Source organism: Cheilinus undulatus, linkage group 15 (genome assembly GCF_018320785.1).
Source record: "Cheilinus undulatus linkage group 15, ASM1832078v1, whole genome shotgun sequence".
In the NCBI taxonomy this organism is placed as follows: Eukaryota; Metazoa; Chordata; class Actinopteri; order Labriformes; family Labridae; genus Cheilinus; species Cheilinus undulatus.
Window position 1 is genome coordinate 42724472 of NC_054879.1, and position 23449 is coordinate 42747920.

The 23449-nt window shown below is 38.3% G+C and overlaps 1 protein-coding gene across 1 annotated transcript in view; it reads left to right on the forward strand.

Moving 5' to 3' along the window:
- LOC121522506 (obg-like ATPase 1) overlaps positions 1–23449 on the forward strand; it is an 80596-nt gene that overhangs the window by 54218 nt on the left and 2929 nt on the right. Inside the window, exons 8-10 of the mRNA XM_041806991.1 lie at positions 9793–9933; positions 10481–10577; positions 20242–20364. Coding sequence (XP_041662925.1) covers positions 9793–9933; positions 10481–10577; positions 20242–20364 — 361 coding nt within the window. The remainder of the gene's footprint in view (positions 1–9792; positions 9934–10480; positions 10578–20241; positions 20365–23449) is intronic.

A 23449-nucleotide genomic window follows, 5' to 3' on the forward strand; every position in this document is an offset into this window, starting at 1 on the left:
AAATGAAATTAAAACTGGCAAAAACAGGCATAAAAAGTGGTGAAAATGTGTTAATAGTGTTAAAGATAGGCAGAAAGAGGAAAAAATGTGTTAAAAGTGGCAAAAACCTGCCGAAAAAGGATGGAAGGGGATTACAAAGTGGAAAAACTACTTAACAGTGGCCAAAACATGCAGACAAAGTGATAGAAAGAGTATGTGTAGTGCAGAATGACTTAAAAGTGGCAATCATGGGCAAAAAAGGTGGCAATGTAAGACTAAAAAGGGCCAAAATATGTTTAAAGTGACAAATATGGGCATATAAAGAGTGAAATGCAGTTAAAACTGGTAAAAACAGGTGGAAAGTGGCAGAAATCTATATAAAAATGGTGGAAAGGGTTTAGGAAGTTGCAAACTGGCTCAAAGGAGCAATATTGGACAAAAAGGTGGTGAAATAGGGTTAAAAAGTGGTACCAAAAGGGTTAAAAGTTGAATTACACCTTTACATGAAGTTTAAGTAGTGGAAACTATTTTTGGGGAATGACTCAAGTTAAAATATATAATTTACATGTTTCTCATCCATGAGTTTTCCCTCATGTCGTTCACATATTTTCATTTTGAATAATCACACCACCTAAAGTACAATAAGTTAATTTCATTGACTACAAGTGACGAAGACTGGAAGGTGCATTCTGACCTAGAAAATGCTCTTTCACAGATATCTGAACAACACCTATACCACCAATACCACCAATAACTGAGTGGGCAACTTCACCCGTGGTGCAAAAGTGTCTGATTTCTAAAGGCATTCTGGGAAAACTAATGATTGAAAAGTGGCAATAAGGGGCAAAAAGGTGGTAATATAGAATTAAAAAGTGCCAAAAATGTGTTTAAAGTGACAATAATGGGAGAGTGAAATGCTGTTAAAACTGGCAAAAACAGGCAGAAAATGTAGTGAAAAGGTATTAATAGTGGACAAAATTGGTAAACACAAGAAACAAACAGGTGGAAAGTGGCAAAAATCTGGATAAACATGGTGGAAAGGGTTTAGAAAGTTGCAAACTGGCTTAAAGTGGCATTAATAGGTAGAAAGGGTGGTGATATATGATTAAAAAGTGGGAAAAAATGTGTTCAAAGTAGCAAAAATGGCCAGTAAAAAGTGATGAAAAGTGGTTAAAAAGTGGCAAAAATTTGTTAAAAACAGAGGCAAAATTAATGAAGTGTAGTCAAAAGTGTCTCAGAAGTGTGCTAGTGTTTGGTCCTCTATCAGGGGCAGCCATATTTGATATAATTCTTGGAGAGCCTTCAATGCCCAAAAAAGAAGCTAGCAGCTGCCAGTATTAGGTGAAAGCTCACTAGTAGGGCTGGGCAATTAATCAAAAATTAGATTAAATCACAATATGGCCTGCTGCAATTTTCAAATCGCAGAAGGTGCAATATTTCTTTGACCTTAAACTTGTGTCAAAATACCAATTTTAAACTTTTTTTTGCAGCAAAGATGTTATGCATGACATATCATGCAATCATTTAAGTGCCATCTTTTAGAATAGTCTACCAAAAAATCCTACCTTCTTAATTTTTGTACTTTTTTCTTATTAAATATGAGAATGAGAAAAACCCTCAATGCCACAATTCATATCCAATTTGCAATACAAGTCAAAATCATCAGAATTTAATGTTTTAAAGAATTGTTCAGCCCTTGTTTAGGAAAAAAAGAAATTTAAGTAATAATTGCATATCAAATCGCAATCGCAATTTGATATTTTACGAAATCGTTCAGCCCTGCTCACTAGCCACATGGACAGTATCCCCAGGTACTCTTGCTGTGCCCTCCACCTGTGGGCGTGTCATGATGAGACCGAGGATCATGCAGGTAGAGGATTACTCTTCAGCTCCGTCAGCATTCAACAGCATCTGAAAGGAGCTCTCAGACTGGAGGTGTTGGACCGCCTTTCTACAGACTTAACAGGCTAAGCACTCCTAATAAAGCCTACCTGTACGAATGCATGTCAGACACAAGGCTCAGGTCATTGTCTCAGGTAGCTGCCCCTGAACTTTCCTAACTCCCATTGTTTTTCCCTCCTGAGCCATTTAAGCAGATCAAAGCTCTGACAAAGCCCAGGGAAGCCCCAGGCAGGCAGAAACACAGGAATTATCCCCCCCTCAGGATTCCCACACAAAAAGACAAATAGACTAGCCCCAGAGGGTGGCCCCCTGTGGGACATCTCCATTCAGCACCAGCCTGGTGTGGAAGCTCCAATTGTTTTTTGTTGTTTCACAATATATTGTGCTTTAAATTAGATGTATTGTTAATAGAACCAGCTTCAAATCTAGCATAGAACAAATTACACTATGTGTTCTTTCTTCAATGTTAGATAAACAGATATTACGCTCGTCCTGCCTTGTTTTCACCAGTTAACACAAACAAACATAAAATCATATGTTTTTGATTTGTGATATCTTTTAAGGGCTAGTAATCGGTTTCTCTCCTCGATATGAAAGCAGCAGGAAAAAGCACAAACACGGCCTGTTCTTTAGCTTTGTTTGAGCCTTCAAGCTGGTGAATGATTAGCAGAAATAATGTCCCTGTCACCCTTAATCACATTAAAACGTGGTTAACATTTAATTTTTCCCACTTGATATGCAAAAATTTCCACTTGATTTGCAGCAAAGGCCATTGGAATTCCATTATAAAAAGAATAAAAATTTCAGGCATCATTTGTTCAGAGAGGGATATGGAGACTAGAAAGTGCTGAATCTTTCTATTAAGGGAGCAGTGAGAAATGGCACTCAATGCTGGGGTATAATGGGAGAGTGACAAGACACACACACCTAAGCACACATATGCACAATATTTCTGGCTGGATTTTTTTGTGCACATGTAGCTTAAGCCTTTTTCTCACATGCACTCCTGGAAATTTATAGAACGTTTTACAACAGGCTTCTCCTGAAACCTTCCTGACCCGTCTGCTCCCCTAAAAGGACAATGTGAAAGTGGCTGATGAAGCTATTTTGATCGTTTTCATATTGGGGGTAAAAGCTAAAAGAAAACGACAGAGAAAATATAAATATACACGTATATTAAAAAGTGAATCATTTTAGCACTTGTAAATGTTTTAAATGTGTAAACCTTGTCCTACAGCAGTGGTGCTAAACTAGTGGGTCGGGACCCAAAAGCGGGTCGCGAAGCCCTTATAGGTGGGTCGAGGATGTGTAAAGAAAAATTGCGCCAAATTGTCTATGAGACTCTATAAAATCTGCATGTTTTGTCCTGTTTCATGGTTTTGTTACACCTTCTGTTCTGCCTTAGGCCCAAGCTCTATTATTTTTTTTATAAAATAAATCTGATTGACAAAAAAACCCCACAATTTGGGTCGCAATTCTCCTTGAGGAGTTGATGGTGGGTCCCGGGACCCAACCACTTGAGAACCACTGACCTACAGTATCAATATATCAATATTTACAAAATGCTCTTTTGGTATCGACCTTTCTAACAAAGTATTGATACCAAATACTTTTTATAAAATAGCTCTTGCCTCCACTTCTCCCCCGTGTACTTCCCTGCCTCTGTCTCTTTCAAATTGTGTTGTCTTTACTGCTTGTCCATTTCACGTGACTTTGTAGACCAATCAGATATGTCTATCCTAGTGTACCATGTGACTTTGGGAACCAATCATACACAAGTAACTGATCTCAGCAGCTCCACTCACACCCACATGAACCCCGTCATCCTCCTCTCTCAGTGTGGCCCCCAAGTCAATTTCAAAATTGTAAGAAAACAACTAAAAAAAGATTGTTTTTTTGGAGTAAGCTGGAGAATGTAAGTTAAGATAAAACCAAAACTGTGGGTACATGCTGCAGTGATGAACTGTCTTTACACCGAAACACAATAAGTGTTAAATTCCACCTTCAGGCAAATCACATCTTTGCTAATGTTAGCAAAGATGCTAACAACAACACGGGATCAAGCCATGGTCATACCACCCTGTTCAGCTGCTTCAGGACAGTTTTCTTCTTCAGCTGCTCAGATAAATGCTGAAAAGTGCTCCAAAACTTTGAGACAGTCCTGTTTGTTAACAATATTAATCCAGTGTAGAAATCTGCGGTGCAAAATTGAAGTTAATTAGCAAACTTTATGAGCTGAAGACAGAAAATATGATGCGTTCAGGTAACCTCAGTAAATTACACTATATTCTAAATGTTATGATGTGTTCAAATGTCACATAAAGATGGAAAAATGTAGTTTTTGATGAGAAACTTCTATAAATACAGTGTGAATATGTGTTTATATTTGAGGGATATACAATAGATGTGACAGACTGAATCACAGCTTTTTAACTCAAGCACTTCTCAGCTAAGACCACTTGGAGTTTAAATATTTGCCCTTGTTTGTCTTTCCACCAAACCATAGAAAGTATTGATAGTGGTATCGATAAGGGCTCGTATCAGCACGTTCAACGTGCTGTACATAGAATTAAAATAATAAATTAAAACACTTGACAATAACAACCTTTAAATATTTAAACACATAAAAATATACTTGAACTATTTTTAAAAATGCTGTGATTAATCATGATTAATCACAGCATAGTGATGTGATTTACTTGATTTTTTTTTTAATGGAGTAACAACACTAGTCATTTATAATAATTATAAGTTGGCACCTCACATTAAATTACTCTGGCATGTGTGAGCTATCTCATACTTTTCGGTCTATACTCCCCCTTAATAATTTATCATCCATTGCCACAGTCAGGAAGTGACCAACTGATTAGACGACTTCACTCATGGTGCAGAAGTGTTTAACAACAAAAACTAGAAAAGCACTTGGAGAGCGCAGACCTCTGCCATTAGCCCTATCTCCCAATAATGAAGAATCCTTTAAAAAATTCCTGGATCCAGACGGTGATCCGGATCAGTCACAAAATCTAATCAGTTCTTCCTTATGCCATTTCTGACATTTCCTGAAAATTTCATCAAAATCCGTCCACAACTTTTTGAGTTACGTTGCTAACAAACTAACTAACAACCCCTGCCGATCACATAACTTCCTTGGTGGAGGTAATTAACCAGAACTACAAGCAAATGAATTCCAACAGTGATAGCTACAGGCAACATCTAAATCTAAAACGTCTAAAATACATCTAAACACTCTGCACAAAGGCATGATGGGAAAACTGACCCCCAGTTTTGAAATGGCAGTGGGCGGAGCTTGGATTAATTGGCTTGGATTAACCCTGAATGGATCACCACTGTCAGATAACTCCAACACTTAAGGCCGTTTAACTCTGAGTATTAAAATCAACACTGAAATATTTAACACTGAGAATTCAACACTCCAGTTTTGCTGTGTATCACTGCTGAACGTTTAATAGGACAGAATCAGAATAAGGAGGCGAGCAGAAAAGAGTATAATGCTGATTCGCTGGTCATGTGATGTCAGCATTATCACCCTCGCTTCTTTGCAGTGAATTTTCCTCATATTTTCTGCTTCCTCCTCATCAGCTCAGCCTGACTTCCCTCTGATTTACTGAGAGACTGGCCGAAACATACCATGTAAGGTTTATGTTCACACATGCAGCAAACATTTCCTGAAATTTTCAGTAGTTTTTCTTATGTTTGAGAATTCCAGAAAATAGGTTGATTATTTCTGTTTTTGAAGATCTTTCAGGTTACAGATAAGAGGAGTATCAGTCTAAGAAAGTTATGGATTTAACATTCAGTGGATGTGTCTATTAGGATTTTTAGCATATTTTATGTGATTGTTTTCCCCCAGTTTTCACATCCACATAAATTCTCCCACGAATAATTGGGAAGGACATAAATACAAATTGCAAAGTGGCGAAGGCAGACGGTGCTGAAGTTGACAGAATCGGTTTTGGGAGCCGTGTTGACGGAGCATCAAAGCTCTTAATTGACACTGCTTTGTTTCTGGAGTTGAGGGAAGGGGGAGTTTCATGTTCCTGTGGCAAGGTGTTTGTCTGGTCCCGTGTCACTCAGTGCGAGGACCCAGAGACCCCCGTGCTCATTTGCAGCTCACGTTCGCCGTCTCGGCTCGGCATTATTAAAATCATCCCTCAGCCTTTCTACCGAGAGCCTCTTTGTTACTGGGCCGGCTTGGCTCGGCTCTGTCAAGTCTTCACCAATTACAGTCTCAGGTACAATGGTCTATTCAAAGGATCACAGCCCTTGACTGGTGTGGAGAGAGTGATTTGTGAATCATTATTCAGCCGCCTGTAGAGTACGCAATACCTGAGGAATGCAAATAACGTGCCACCAAATAGACAGCTGTGCTGGGAAAAGTGACAAACTACATCTGTTATTATCTCAGATTGGATTTTTTCCCCTCTTGGAGCACCCGCCATGTCCTGTTTCCACGTTTCAAGCTTTGACTAAATGTGTTTTATTTTTCTGTCTTTTATTGGGGAGACATCAGCGACTATCTTATTGAGGTGGCAGTCAAACGTCAGCCTTGAAACCAAAATACAAACAGAAATGGAAATACTGGGTTACGAACAGATGGACAAACTGGCACACAAGTCACTTCAAATTTACCCTTTATTGTTATTCCAGCGTGTTGGGAAAAACATCCAATCAGACTAAAGCTGTGCTCTTCCCGCACTTGTTCCCTGTCATATGTTGTATATTGATAACCATTAGGTAGGAGCAGTGATAGAGCGGTGACATTGTTATTGGAATAGATGTGGTATTGAGGTGGTTGGGTTCCTCCCAGTCTTTGATTCTTATGGGCTTTAAACAGGAAACTAGGATTACAGATAATGACAGGGACCCCTTTTGAATCAATCCAGCCTAGGAGCTGTGTCAGGGGCGGCGTGTGAAAATGGATTTGTGTGATGCTGTTCTTTGAGACCCGTCCAATCCCGGCCTGAGAGCATGTGGGGCTAATCTCATAATTGGCCCTAACCCCCTCATATTGTTCTGACTGAGAGTTACCATTAAGAGCGAGGATATCTTTGTCCTGCAATGTCAGGAGCCCCGCTGCCCTGGAAGACAAAAGGAGGGAGAAACTCAGGTGGAAGGGGGAATGACAAAGACGTTTACGAGTAAGGAAGTGCTCAAGTTCCTTCCTGTTTGGTGCATGATTCATCTGGATTATGGAGCTGTATTGATACATTAGACCTAAAAATCAATGAGCATTAGACTGAAGTTCTTTGTGAGTGAAATGAACTGCGTGGATACTAAGAATGCACTGATCTAATGTTAGCACTTTTACTGAATATTTCCACTGGAAATGCATCTAAATAGAAGTTTTGTTGGATACGGAAAGATCACATTTTACCGTTGCTTACAGTTTCTTCATTTTGGAGCTGAAAATTGTGTCAAGCTATGATTGGGTTCTGGTGTTAAACTTAATCATGCCACTTTTAGCCCCCTTTTCATCACTGTTCACCCCATTTTTCCACTTTTTTTTTAGCCATTTTAACCCATTTCTGCAGCTTTTTGCATAATTTTGCCACCTCCCACCAATTTTGGCATTTGTTTAACAAGCTTTTCACCCTTTTTTCACTCCAATTATTGCCTTGCGTAGCCCATTTGTGCTGCTGTTATCCCATTTTTGTCTCTTTTGACCCTTTTTTGCCACTGTTGCCAATTTTTGACACTTTTAACCACATTTCACCATTTTGTTGCCCATTTTGCTCCTCTTTGTCCTGCTTAGCTCATTTGTGCTGCTGTTATCCTATTTTTGTCTCTATTAACCCATTTTTGCCCATTTTGGCACTTTTTAACTGTTTTCCACTGTTTTTGTCTTGCTTAGTTCATTTTTGCTGCTATTCAATTTTGACTCTTTTAACCATTTTCTGCCACTTTAGCTAATTTTTGCCAGTTTTTTGCCTATTCTTGCAACTTTTTAACTGCTTTTCATCATTTTTGCCCCCTTTTAATCCTCTTCTGTCTTGTTATGCTCATTTTTGCTACTATCTCATTTTTGTCTCTTAACCAGTTTGATCCCATTTTTGCCACTTTTTTTGCCACTTTTTAACCACTTTTTAACCACTTTTCAACACTGTTTTGCCCATTTTTGCTTCTCTCTGTATCCTGCTTGGTTCTTTTGTGCTGCTGTTATCCCATTTTTGCCATTTTTTAACTGTTTTTCACCATTTATTTTGCCCATTTTGCCCCTCTTTGTCCTGCTTAGCTCATTTTTGCTGTTAGCATTTTTGTCCTTTTTTTACCTTCTTTGCCACTTTTTTAAATTTTTGCAACTTTAAACCCATTTTCTGCCAGTTTTAACAGCTTTTCACCTTTTTCCTGCCCATTTTCACCCCTTTCTGTCTTTCCAACCCCATTTTGCAACTTGTTACCATTTTTTTTAGCCAATTTTCAGCTTTTTTGGCCTCTTTTTGCAATAAAACTGTATTTTTCATTTAAGCTATTTCAGTTCCTTCTATTCTATTCTCTGGCATCCTGACATTTGTGCACTTCATGCTTTGTTGAAGTGGTTTTGTTCACTGTGCCTGTCCACATTGTTAACTTTAGCAAAAAGAGCTCATTCTGATCCATGAAAGGGGTTTCATTTTGAAACAGGCTGTGATGTAGTACATTGTAAATAAAAATCTTTTTTGTTGCTTTGATAAGAGTGGTACATATTCAGGTTAAAATCTGAAATATGGTTATCGCAGATTAACGTCAAAATGGACCATGATTTTCCTGACCTCCATGGGTGCTCTATTTGGCCGGGCTCCAGGAAGCTCGCTCCTTTATGCCCCCCTTATGGGCAGCCTTGTTAGTGATTAAACTATTCTTATACCCTCTTTTGAGGCTGACCAGTGCACTTTAACATTGTTAGAAATATTCGGCAGGTTCACCTCTCTAACCGATGAACAATAAGATTTAACATTTGTTTGTATGTGTTGTTTTCTTGAATGTTCCTCTCAGATTGTATTGACTGTCCCTCATGTTAAACAACGTCTAGATACTTGATATTAATCAACCAGTTTTAACTACACATTATTTGTATTGAGTTGTACTCTACTAAGTCTGTAAATTTTAATGTAATTGAAGGAATATAGGATTAGTTTGCTCACAATAGGGTTTTTTATTTTACTTTTGATTTGTATGGCTTTCATCTACAACAGAAAAATAGTTTATGTTTGTTTTATGAGTGTTACCCCATGACACAGTTTGCCATGTATGAGTGAGTAATAAATACACTCTGGATTTTGACATTTAGGCTGCAACATTGTTTTTGTGTGATTTCCAATTTAGTTTCCTGTCAGTAATCACACCTAAAATTCATTTTCACACACTGTTTTTATTCTAATCTTATTCTCCTTAAAAATGTGCATAGAATTCTGGATTTTCTTTCAAATTTCAGGGAATATAATACATTAAAGGCCTCATTACATGCAGAAATGCATATAAAAGCACAAGGATTTTGCACATTTCCCTGCAAAATGGTCAAAAAAGGTATTAAAACTCACCTTCCATTGTCCTTGTCCACATTCAAATAGTACTTACACATTAATGCCCCTCCTATTAATGCACCACTGATGATGATAATTGAGTATGAAAGGATCCACTCTGCATTAGGAATATTTCCACTGAGAAACTGAAATAAAATAGGGATTTTAAATTCGGTGCTTTTACCTGCCACAGAGTGCCACTAAATATTTGTGAGATCTTTAGCAAGAGCGTATGTCTAGTTGAACTCAAAACTTTTCTGGAAACAAAGTGCATGACAGAGGGGCCACCTTTGGAGATCAGTGTCCTGCAAACAGTCTAATGTTCAGCTGCTTTTATGAATATGCATCCAAATACTTCCTCACGCTGATCTTTCTCCACTGATTTGTCCAGGCTGGTGAAAATCAAGGAGTGGGTGGACAGTCATGACCCCGGCGCCTTGGTCATCCCCTTCAGTGGCGGTCTGGAGGGTACGCTCCAGGACAAGAGCGACGAGGAGCGGCGGCAGTACTGCACGGAGCACAAGACGCAGAGGTTAATTAGCATTCAGTCTCCCTGCACTTTATTATCAGCTGTGTCCTCCATGCTCTCCTTTAATTGCATGTGCTGATAGAATAATAAATGGCAGAGTAATTACCATTATAAAGCAAAGGATCCCTCTTCTTACCGAACAACTCCGTCAAAGGGTTTTCCTCTAAATTAAGTTTTTAACTGTCATCTGTCATCTGCAGGTATAATTATAACTTGGGCATTTTGGGTTTATTGTTCTGGCGTGAAGACGTCTATGGAGAGAAAAATTGTGACAGCAGATTATTTTTTTTTTCTTCTTGGTGCAGAACGAGGATTGAATTCTTAAAAATGCTAAATGAGTCTGCACGCTTTGCAATTAATCAAAGAAACCATTGGAGAGTTGAATGTCTTATGTGAAAGCGAGTGACCCATCTTATCCCCTTAATGAGTTCATATTGGGATGAATGGGGAGCCTTTGCCACTGGAGTGAACTTTGTCTTGGCATCCATTGCAATAAATAACACTTCAGCAGTCCAGATCACACATTCACTGTGGACTTTGTCTCCACCAGTGCCCTGAGCAAGATCATCAAGGCCGGATACGCAGCCCTGCAGCTGGAGTATTTCTTCACTGCTGGACCGGATGAGGTCCGTGCGTGGACCATTCGGGTAAGAGCCAGCCGCCTGCTGCGCACACGCATGCTAGTGTGTACCAGACTCACACCCACACAGCGTTCCACCCTGCTGGCACCCTCGCTGATATCACACACTTTCAACTTTGTCATGGTCGTGCTTTAGCCAGTCATTACAGGCCAAGGATAACTTCAATTACATGTGAGCTGCTGAACAGTGAAAGTGGGGGCTACATTGATTGAGGAGGGCAACAATTGATTTTGCCCATTACGTCCATGAGAATGTTTCCATCCTGTGCAGATCTGCCTGCCCTCCTCCTGCCGCTGGAGATAAGGAGCCACTGCATTGTGCCTGCCTAATCTGTGTGACGGAGGGTGTCTGTGCCAAAATTGATGTCGCTTTTCATTCGGCTGTTTGTGGGCCTCGCCGGGGGCTCCTCCCTCCTGTGTGTCTCAGTTTACTGAGCGCCAGCCGCCAAGAGCTTTGTGCAACAAGATCGCAGGATTTACATCAATACAGATGTTGGCTTTGCATGCTGCTATTGTGGAGAAATGCTTTATTTTCCCTCCACGGCATAGAAGAGGACTGAGGGCAGATATAATGAAATATCTGACTGGGCAGGAATTAAACATTATAAGTTTACGGAAGAGGTTAAGACACATAGAAGTTTGAGAACCAAAGGTATACGCTGTTTCATTCTTTAGATACATGAGCACTGAGTCCAAATTTTAAGATTTTTAAGGTAATCTTAATTTAAACAGCTACTACAGAATTTTCCATTTGGAAGCAGTGATGACAGAAATATAAGTTGTGTTGCAGTATTGACCATATTTTCCAAATGCTGCCATAAAATTCAACACATCTTGAATTCATAACAACAGATGCAAAGTTATGTTTGTGTCCTGCATTTTTAATACTTGGCTTGACACAGTACTTTTTCTCCAAGGGCAAGAAAAGGCTTTCAGGTCCTCTTTTTCCCCCATTGTGACTGGGTTTCCACCTTTTTTGTATAAAACAGAAATAACAAAAAAATTAGACAAAAAGGGTCAAACTCATGTAGACTTCCATACTGTCAGAAATATGAACCGTTTATCTTTTAAGACATGTCTAAATCTTTTTTTATGTCTTAACCTTTTCCTTGTTGTCTCACTGAAATGTTCAGGATCTATAATATGCTATGAAATATCTATATCTGAAAATGCATGAGCATGAATATGCTTGATGGATTAAAATAACTTCCAGTTTTCTTGGAGGCTAAAAGATGTATTTCTCGGTTATGAAACAACAAACAATCTGTGGTGTGTCTCAGTGGTTGAAAGGAATGACCCTTTTTCTTGCTCTTGAAAACATCAGTTATTTTAAAAAGAAGAAATTCGACAAGTTTTGGGATGTATGAAATGTGTTTTATAGATTTCTTGACAGTAATGGGTTATCAAGTGAGGCTTGGACTGATGAACAGATTGAGTGTCTATAGGGCTGTTGTTTGTTTTGTTTCATTGTGCTTTGTATTACTTCCCTTTCTTTTTGTTCGAAGAATTGTGTCATTCAACATCTTGTGTATTTTTTTCTCTTTATAAAAAATCAATGAAGAGATGTTAAAAAAAAGGCTTCTAATAATGCCAACTAGATCAAGATGTTTTGATGTATGAAAAATTAACAGTTCAATTTATAATCTAGATCAATGGTGCTTAACCTGTGGCTCTAGGGCCATATGTGGCTCTTTTGTGACAAGTTATGGCAAATCAAATTAATTTTTTTTTGGGCCAAAACCTCGTATCTGCTCATCCATCTGGTAAACCTCCCATAGACGGTGTTTGGAAAAGGCCTTTGAAAAAAAACTTGGAGGGTGATTGGATGAACGTTCTGTCTTTAACATGTCTATGGGCCAATCAGAGCAACAAAACATGTGACGTAGCCGCCATCGAGGAGTAAACTCCATCCTCTTGTTGCTGCTTGCTCGCATTACAATTCTGCTGTGCCAGAAGTACTGCCTCTTACTCCTGATTGGTCCTGTCACTTTCTAACAGGCCCAAACTGTTCTGGTGGGAGCTTGCGAGATGGATTCGCCAGTGAGAAACACGGAAACGGGCGTATCCATCTGCTTTGCAAGGTTATAAATCAGTGCTATTGGTCACCCTTTACATCAGTCAGTGGGTTTTTAACAAATTTTAACAATAACAATAAAAAGTGACACAAATATGCTGACGATAACTCTATGTGTTAAATTAATTAAAGAATACAACTTTTTTTCTATTCCCTGAAAAGTTGTGACTTTGGATATCTGAGATTGGCTCAATGCCAGCAGTATGAAAGAGCTAGAGGGAGCAAGAAAGAGAGACGTCCATTGTTGCGTCTCGCCAGTAAGTTTACTGATGGGGTCTTGAGTTTTATGAACTGCTGACCCGTATTTTTTGCCGCTTTTGCCCATTTTTGCCACTTTTATGCCTATTTTTTGCTACTTTTTTACTTTTTTTTTTTTTTTTTGCCACTTTTTAGTCCCTTTTCAAATTTTTTTGCCCATTTTTGCTCCTCTTTGACTTGCTTAGCTTATTTTTTAGGAGTAGAAACACAAATACAACGCTATGGAACAAGGTCAGCTGTGACAAAGGGCCTAATTTTGGCTCTTGACAAAAGATTTTATTCATTAAAGGTCCCATATAATGCCAAATACAATTTTTCAGGCTTTTCCACAAACCCCCCAAGAATCAGGAAAATCCATCCCCCCCTTCTCCACCTTTCAGAAAATGTGTGCTGGAAAAAGCCGTTCTCAGATTTTCCCCTCATGATGTCATGTGGGGAGTTAGCCACGCCCCTAGGTTTGGTTGGCCCTTCTGCTTGGATGAAAGTTTCACCCTCCTCTCCTGATCCTGATCAGGAGAAGAGCCACATCCATTTCCTGAAAGGGGCGTGGTCAGGGGCGGAGTCATACAGCTCAATATCATTTAAAGCCACAGACACAGAAACAGCTCGTTCTGAGCCGGGCTGAAACAGAGGGGTTTTAGACATGCAAAAATCCAATACTGGAGTGTTTTATCAGCAACAAACTTCACAGGCATGTTCTGAGGACCTCTGAGACCAATAAAAACTTGTCTTAAAAGATATGTGACCTTTAATTACAACTGCTCTAAGTTTCCAATAAGTGACGTCTTTATTTCACTTCTAGCTACTGATTGAAGTGCACATGTTTTTGCTAAGGCGTCAGAATATTATTAGCTTCAAAGTTGAGCAACGTATCAGCTTCAAATTTCTGGTGAAACTGAACAAAAGAGCAGTTGAATCTTTCTGTACGTAAACTGAGGTGTATGGGGAACCCTGCACGTGTGTTTAAATGGTACAAAAGATTTTGGATCCTTGAAACTGTCAATGTTCTGGGCACCCATCATTCCACAAAGTGAACAAATCAGTGGAAAAACAATGGATGACCCAGAGTAGGCAGAAATGGTCTCCATAGATAAAGGGACAGTTTGGCAAGTTTTGCATGAAACTTTGGACGTGACAAAAGTGTGGGGCAAAGTTGTCCCAAAACTTCTTATTCCTGATCAAAAGGAAAAAAAAAAATAAGTTGGAGAATAAATTGAAAGAAACCAAAAAAATTTAGGAGTCATTCATCTGGTTCTACCAATATGATTCTGAGACACAACAGCGGTCAGTGCAGTCTGAAGTCTGAAGAAAGAGGCCACAGTTGTAGAAAAATGTTTTTATTCTTCATCAAGACAACGCACCAGCTCATAGTAAAGCAGCTTCTGGACCAAAAACTAACCTCAGTCCTTGATCACCCCTCCCTGATCTAGCACTGTGTGACTTTCTCCTAAGATCAAATCTGTGCTCAAAGGTTTTGAGTCTAGACCAGGTTTTCACAAGAGAATAAATGCTGGGGCTAAAAGTAAAGACTAAAATGTGAGGACTTTTTATAGACTAAAACTAAACTAAAATGTTTTTTTGAGGTTTTGTCAACTAAAACTAAAAAGGGTAGAAATGACTAAATTATAACTAGAATTGAAAGACATAATCAGAACACTAAAGACCCATTTATACTCCCTGTATGTACAAAAATGTATATGTCCTTTTCAAATGATGTTACTGTCACTGCTCACATACTTCCATGTGTCCTTTACGTTAGCATGGATGTTAACCAATACATCCACCAGGAGGGGTAGCCCAGAGTCAAAAGTTAATGACGACAAACTCAAAAACAAACATGGCGGCTGTGGAGGAGGTACTGATAATGTACCTCTTGCATAAAAGACAAAAATGGAGGCAGCGTTGCGGGAGGCCAACTCGCACAACTTTTCCGCAAAAAGTTCCGCCATTGATATTTCTTCTTCATGTCTCACTAGAGCTACGTATCGGGTAGTGACAGCAAAACTGCCCCCATGGTTTCTGGTGGTACTGCTTCGTTTGGCCCAGATCCGTAAGCTTTATGGAAACGTACAGAAATATGGACGAAACAAACACGGGGCATGGACAGAAGGCTCCGTCCATATCCGGATTCATATTTAACGTTGAGCATAAATGGGCCTTAACACTAAAATCTTAACTGGCCGTCAAAATTAACACTACTCTGAATCCATCCATCCATCCATCCATGGATTCCATCCTTCCTGACAGAGAGCTTAAAATCAAACCTGTTCTGAAAGAAAAATATGATGGATGAAAACTTCGGCGTCAGTGTGCAAGCATGATAAGAACAACATGAGCTCAATTTTCTTTTTTAATGTGTGAAAAATTCAGACGAAAAAGGACTCAGTGTGTAAAGGCCTTGACAGTAACACGAAATGTAATAACACTGTAAAGTAACTCCAACACTGAAGGCCGTTTAACTCAGAGTAGAGTTAAAATCATGTCTGAAACTGAGAGCACAGGGGGGAAAGGGCACCGAATACCTGGGCCCACAGTAGGGAGGGACCTTTGAGAAGCCTGCAATGAAAATAAAAATGTTTAAAAAAAATTTTCTTAGTAATTAGTGTCATAATTAAATCAAAAGTGACAAAAATCCCTAACTACGCCCCTGCCATTTGAATGTTAATATGTAATTGAAGAAATGTTGTGTAATGTGCCTTTAATTTGCTCTTACTGTTAAAGGTTTACAGCCATACTGATGAATCATGAACAAATACCCTGTAGATTCTGCTTTATGTTTAAAAATGAAACAACATGCCAAACATAGTGACTAAAACTGTGTTAACTTTTCAGAATAACTCAAGAATATTGCTTATTTTGGGTTAATAAGAAAAAAAGAGAACCTGAGAGTTAATGAAGCTATAGAAAGAGGAAACAACAAACCCTGCTGGTGTGAAATTATAAACACCGGACAACACAATTATACAGTATGAGCATTAGACTGTCAGACATGCTGCTGTTGCATACAAATATTTACATTCTGATCAGAATCATATTTATGACTGGATTAATTAGCACTGACGTGGATGTTAAATATTACATAACGCTTATATAATTTTTACATTTGTACACGTGTCATTTAAGGCTAAACATGCCCACACAAGTTGGTAAACAGGAAGTTGAGGTAAATATTTTCAGACTGTGTGCAGACCTGAGGGCAAGGTGAGCTCACTCCTTTTTTACACAAGACACATTACATTTTAGCTGGATGACATCACTTGTCTCAGCATGACTGATGTCCTGGCTATTTACAAAAAAAGTCCTGAAACACTTCAAAGGCATCCTCACAAACAAGCCTGTCCTCCCCGACATAACTGATTACAGGCAGCCTTGATTGTGTGTGAGGGGCATTTAGTCAGGTAAGCATCACTGGGTAACTATATTAAGCCAATACATCTTGCATTGTAAAAACTACACTCAGTAATGTCGTGTTCCTAAATCCTTTAACATGCTTTATTAGGCAGCCTCGAGGTGACCATTATCTATCAGCCTGCTCTGCATAGCTCTTAACTAGGACAATGTGGCTCTCTTGTCTGAAAAAAATCCCTCCCTTAATCTATTTTTCTGCAGATAGACAAACCTTGATGCTGATTAATGGTAGTTAAACTCACAAGCACTCCGTCAATGAGATTGCAAAGAGATGGTAATGTATTAGAGTCATTAAATACGCATCATTCTTTTGGCATGAAATATGTTGACCCCAACCTGATTATATACATAATTAAAAGTGCTCAACAGTTCCTGAGCACAGAGCTGCAGAGCGAGCAGGTCGACAGGCGCGAGTCACAATGATGCACAGCAGACACGTCACTTCTGTCGCTCGTTTGTCATTTACGCCCTGCATTATTTCAGTGCATATAAATGAGGCATTTTATCAGTCACAAGGTGTGTTTTGGAGATTTAGAGGATTCAAAGCAGGAAGAATTGACCAAACTTTATAGTGGGATTTTAGATCTTTTTAATAAATGAATGTTTTTATTTCAGTTTCATACATTTTAGCAAAAACATGCATCAAATAAAATCATTTTACTCCAAATTTGTCAGTCAGTAACTGAATTGGCTGAACCCTTTTGCTAATTTTAGCCTATCCAGTACCAACCATCTGAATTATAAAGTCCCTCTCTTAGTTTAAATATTTTATTTAATACAAACCATAATGTTCTTATTCACCACACCAAACATCATTTCTTGTGTTTTCTAGTGCCCAGAAATGTCATGTGGATAATCCGACTGGTAGATTTATGGTATTCAACTTTATTTATGACCCTAATAGCTCTTTTCCGCATTTTAATTATTAGATCTAAAGTAGTTTTTTTATGCTTTTCCCCAAATTTCAGCACAGTATGTTATATATGAAATCACAAGTGAACAGTGCAGACATGGGTGCAGCACGGGGGGGAAGAGGGGATACTGATTACCCAGGCCCACAGTAGGGAGGGGCCTTTGAGAGGCCTGCATTGAAAAGTGTGTTTTAAAGTATTTTTTTCTTAGTAATTGGTGTCATAATTGAATCAAAAGCAACTAAATGAATTGATCAACAGACTTAAATTTGTATCAGATAGATAAAATAAAAATACTGGGCGGCCCTTGTTCTAAATGGTGTAGTCCAGTGCTGTGAAATAATGCAAGTAAATTTAATTTAACCATAGTAAAAATATTTCTCAGAAATTGGGAAATTCTGGTTCAAAGATACTTTAAAATGCACAGATATTTGGAAAAATGATGCAATATACTTAGCTAGCCAGTTAAGGGGGGCCCTGTGAAATATTCTTTCTGGGGGCCAAAATTCTCAGCTACGGCCCTGAATACAGTGTATGAAGGCAGTTGTTATTCTAGAAATAGGCTTGGATAATTCCCATTTTACATGTTCTATGTGAAGCTTTCAACAAAGCTTTCATCTAAGATGACTCCCAAAGTTCAGTTTCATGAAGGCTTTTAATTTCCACATTGTTTAAATTCAGTTTAACATTAGTTGGCTCTTTTACCACCAAACAACATGAATTTGTTTTACTTTAATTCAGTGATAGCTTCTTTAAATCAAACCATTTGTTTAATTGAAATTATTCTATTTCTGTTTTTTAACAATGTCTCTCTGTTCCCTCCAGACTAAAATGAATTAGTGTCACCTGCAAACATTGCAAATATAAATGCATCCGCTACAGTACAATATCATTAATGAAAAGTTGAGGTTTCCAACCTCTGGCCTGGGGGCCAAATGTGACCCACGGTACATTTTTAAGGGCTCATGCACGTCTTTTGTCGTTTCTAAAGAGAAAACAACTCACTGCTGTTCTCTGTTCTTCTTGTAATGAAGAAATGTTGTCAAGTTTTGATAAAACTTACGTTTTAGCTGCATCCACGCTAATCTCTTCCGCCATTACTCCACTGGCCTCTCATTGCTGCTTGTTTACGTCATGACTCTGCCGCGCCTGAAAGTACTGTCCCTCGTCGCTGATTGGTCCTGTCACTTTCTAACCTGATCCAAACAGTTCAGATGGTGGGAGACACTGACACGGGCGTATCCATCTGCTTTGCAAGGTTATAAACTTTAGGAGTCCATGATCACACCTACATATGTCATCATGTGCTAGCATGCAAACTAAGCTGCATGTTGCATTGCAGTCACTTTATGTGATTTTTAAGCTCTTTTTCAGTTTCTGTTTTGATGTCAATGGGTCAATCAAAACAGGAGATATGATCATTCAATTTTGATATAAAAGATGTTTTTACATATAGGGGTTAGTGTTCCATACTGTACAGGATTGGCGCTGGCATTTTTTCATAATTACAGCATTTTATGTCTTTTTTTAAAGGAATAAAACACCTTATATTTGTATTATCTGCTTATCATTCACTCAGTAAAAATGTAGTCCATGTTATTTTATTCTCCTTGTAATTGTTAAGATAAAACATTTTACAGCGGGACAACTTAAACTGAAAAAACACCACCTATTTATATAATAGTAATCTTATGTGTTAAACATGGTTTGGCTCACTTTTCCATCTTTTTATGTTTAATTTGCACTGTTTTGGAATCATTCACAGTCTTGGAATGCAAATATGCCGTATTGTTCTCTGTATACTTAAACACAAAATTATTGTAAACTGGAGCATTGATTGGTGGACAAAAAATGCTTATGTCATCATTTTTAGCTTGATAGGTATTTTTTGTACTAAGTATATATATATATATATATATATATATATATATATAGTATATAATAAGTTTACAACATTTTCCAAATTTTTAAATGACAACTTGGTCATGTTCTGATATGTTTTCTTTTAAATAACAATTTTTGAAAACATGGGGGGGGGGGGGGGTTGTTTTTTTTTTTTTAATTTTTGGTTTTTTTTTTTTTGAGATCTTATATCTAATACAGTAAGTCAAAGTAAAAAATAGTCTTCATTTCATAAAGTTGAGGCCGTGCTGTAAAAAATGATACCAAACAAGAGCATGATAAAACTTTTTTGATTGGTTTATATTGTCAAAATGACAAAAACATCCTGTGGACTTTTAAGGGTTAAAAAAAACGGTCATCTTAACTTTTTATTTAATCTGGTTTTTGATATAATAAGCAAATTTTATGTCTGTAAAAGAAATTTCAGCAAAAATTATCCTCATATTGTCTGGTATATGCCTCATATTGAGAGCAAAACTCTTTATAATATCATTTAAATAGACCCAACATAAATATTTCATACAAATATGAAGAATAAAGCACCTGTCAGAGAAAGAAACAGCCAAGAAATAAAAGAAAAAGTGACCAAAATTGATAAAATACTGTAAGCCTTAAAAAAGAATCAAAACATTCTTTAAAAAGTTACAAATCAGTTTAAGAAAATCAGTTAAAAGTTAAATAAACCATATCAACACCAGGGGTCCATGCATTTCTGCCCTAACATGTGGCCTATAATTGAAGTTTGAATATAAATGAGCTCCTCCAACAGTAAAGCCTAAAGCCTAAAGTGATGTCTACACCGCTCTGGCCTCTCACTGCAACATTGGGTCTTCTTGCTGTCATGACCAGAGAGCCAAGCAGCAACCCACAATGAAGCAAGATTGCCTGGACAGAAATCAATACCAGCAGGGAATGGGAATCAGAAGGCATTGATAGCAGCGCTGGCTCCTTATCGGTGTCCAGGCTGCCCTATAGCACGAGCACGGCCGAGTGAAAACACCCCTGAGTGATGCTCACAACGCTATCACCCTATCAAACACCATGTCGCTCGCATGCTGTAATCCATCTTCTCCAAAACAATTCATTTGTCCTCTCTTTCTCCCTTCTCCTCCTGACAGAAAGGAACTAAGGCTCCACAGGCTGCAGGGAAGATCCACACCGACTTTGAGAAGGGCTTCATTATGGCGGAAGTAATGAAATTCCAGGATTTTAAAGAGGAAGGCAGCGAGAGCGCTGTCAAGGTGAGCAGTCAGGGTGCCGGAGGATGAGGAGGAAGTCTCCTGTGATCAGTGGAGCTGACAGCCGGCACGCAAGCTCCCACTGCAAACTGCTCTTCACCTTTACTCAGGGGAAGAAATTACTGCACACACTCCAGCAGCACTCCTGACAAGCCGACTGATTCAGGCTCTAAACACTGGCAGTCTGCTCCAGCTGTGCATATCTTTATCACAATGTGTCTTAACTGGCTGATGGTGGCTCTCAGAGGCAGCACTTCTTCACCTCACCAGGCGTTTATCAGATCTATAGAGAGCGCTGTTAGCCCAGGGCGCTCTGCTGCACTGTAGGCGTGTGACAGTGATACAAAGCGGCAAGTTAAATAAAGTGTGAAATTCCTCAAATAAGGACTGTTTCATGGGTAGGAAGCAGAGAAATGGGACTTGTGTTCTTTATTTCTACGTGGTCCTGTTTGTTTTGACCTTTACTGGGGTCCCTGAGCATGCTCATGTCACATGTGATGAGGGATTTCATGGTGAATTTATGAAAACAATCAGTGGGCTGGCACTAGAATAAATGCTGTGTAATGCTTTCTTTCCCAGCTGATTGTTGCTATAGGGTTTGGCACTAGATCAAAAAACTACACACTAGTCCGTGTAAGTAGTGTTATTGATTTGTTATTCAAAACTGTAGGATGCCTATAGTACCAAAACATGCACTTTAAAGGGGATTTCTGATAAGAGACATTTTTAAACTGACCTTTTTGTTCATTAGATGCTTTATAGATACGTTGGTTTTGTATTTTATCCCACCTTTATTTGCCAGGAATATTCCCAAAGACTTCTTGGGGAAATTAGCATGAAACTTTTCATATAACAGAGGAAAAACCAAACTGAAACACTAAGAAATTGCATCTAAAAATCATGCATTTATGGCGCGTTTATCATACGACACTTTAATCTTCCTGTGATCATCTCTGTCATTCTCTTGAGATCTGAAGAAACCGTCCTCCTGATTTAGCTCACATGGGGAGGAGATGCATTTACCTTAAGATCTTTAGAAATGAAACCATAATCCCAGGAAAACCAAGGTTGTTATCTTGAGATTATGTTGAGAAAATATTTGGATTATGGTCATGATCACAAGAAAGCAGAATCAAACAAATGTAGTGATGTCTGTCTGCTTAGAGCTTTATACTGGACAAAGTTATAAAATGATTTAGTTTAAGGTGACTCTGGAGCAAAAAAATTAAACACACTAGTACAAATATCCTATCATAATAAGCTAAATTTTAGGGATGCACAGTATACTTGGCATGGAATCGTCAGTCATTAGCCTAAAAAATGTATTCGTGAGGGGCAGATATGAACAGTGATGCTGATATTTACAATCAATACAATCAGCCTGTATGAACAAGGAGATTGTGAGGTTTCAGTTTTATTTCCATTCCTTAAACTTTAAAGTGAGTTCTAAGGACTAAAGTTTGTGTCTTTGTTCATCCTTAAACTTTTAAAGTGTGTTTAAGGACGCAAGTTTTAAGTGTGACATACATACACTGTAAAAAACAAGTTAAAAATACTCAAAAGAATTGTCAACTGATTACATTACATTTTTTGAGTCGTTGAAATACAGTTTTTTTTAGTATGACTCAAGTTGTAATTTATGTTTCTCATCCCCTGATCAATTTTCCCTTTTGTCTTTCACATTTTTATTTTGAACAGTGTTAATTTCATCGACTAAAACTATGACTAAAATTTTCGTCAACAGCCTTTTTTTCCATGACAAAAACTAGACTTAGACTAAAAACATTATTATCTGTGATGACTAAAACTGACAAAACTAAGTTTAGTTTTTGTCAAGATGACTAAAACTAGACTAAAATATTATGTAGTTTTCCTCAGACATTCAAAATCCATGATATTTCTCCACAGTGGGTAAATCTGTCAAAAAAAAGAAAGCATCTGTATCTATTCTGCCTCTCAGCTGTAGAAAGCAGGGACCCCAGGTTTAGCAGAGTACAGAGAACACACTACCATGATTTGGTACCAGATTTAGGCAAGAAATAAATGCATGGACTAAAAGTAAAGACTAAAACATGAGCACTTTTTATGGACTAAAACTAGACTAAGATGTTTTGAGTTTTTGTCGACTAAAACTAAAAAGGTAGAAATGACTAAAACATGACTAAAACTAAAAGACATTTAATCAAAGACTAAAACATGACTAAAATTTAAAATAGCTGCCAAAATGAACACTGATTTTGAACAGTCATTCCACCCTACACTGTAAAAAGAGACTTGAGGAAAAACTTGCTTCAAGTAACAAGCAATTGAATTAAGTTTAAATTACTCAAGTAAACATCTTGCATCTTGTTAAATTGAGTCGAATGAGCTCAATTCAATTTCTTGTTCTCTTAAATAAAATCGCTTACTGCAGCTTTAAGCATTTTTTAAGCTGTTCCAAAGTTTCCTGTTAATATTATAAAATGACATTTTTACAGTGCAAGTCAGCTACTTTGATTGACTACAAGTCAAAAGGATTGAAAGGTAACACCTAATAATCCATAATCATCTATGCTATGATGAAGTTTGTCCCCACTGACGGGAGTCCTCTAACTCGGAGGATAACTTCACTCATGGTGTAAAAGTGTTTAATGCCCAAAAGCATTCTGGAAAACAATGCATGTTATGTAACATTCAATGAGAACCGTGTAGAATCAACTCTACTCCCCCTCCCTTCCTGTTCTCCTGTTCTATATTCTCCGTGTTTGAGCTCCGTAGCCCCGCCCCTCTTCTCACATACTTCCTCGCGAATGTGCATGTCTGCTGAATCGAATACTGATGGTGGCAAAGCTCTCGTGGAGTGATTTTGCTCTGCTTTTCCACTGAAATCAACGGCCGAATCACAGGCAAGAAAACACTTCATCTTAGCATGAAGAAATTCTACATAAAACCAAACACTGCTGGTAACTTCGCCATTTTATCAACTTCTCACTGACCAGAGGGGTGGAAGCGTACCTACTACAGCAGCCAATAGTAACACTCCCTCTGACCTGAGCCTTGATTGGCTGCGAGTGCTAGCCTCCTCATTGGCTGGAGCATTGTCCCTTGC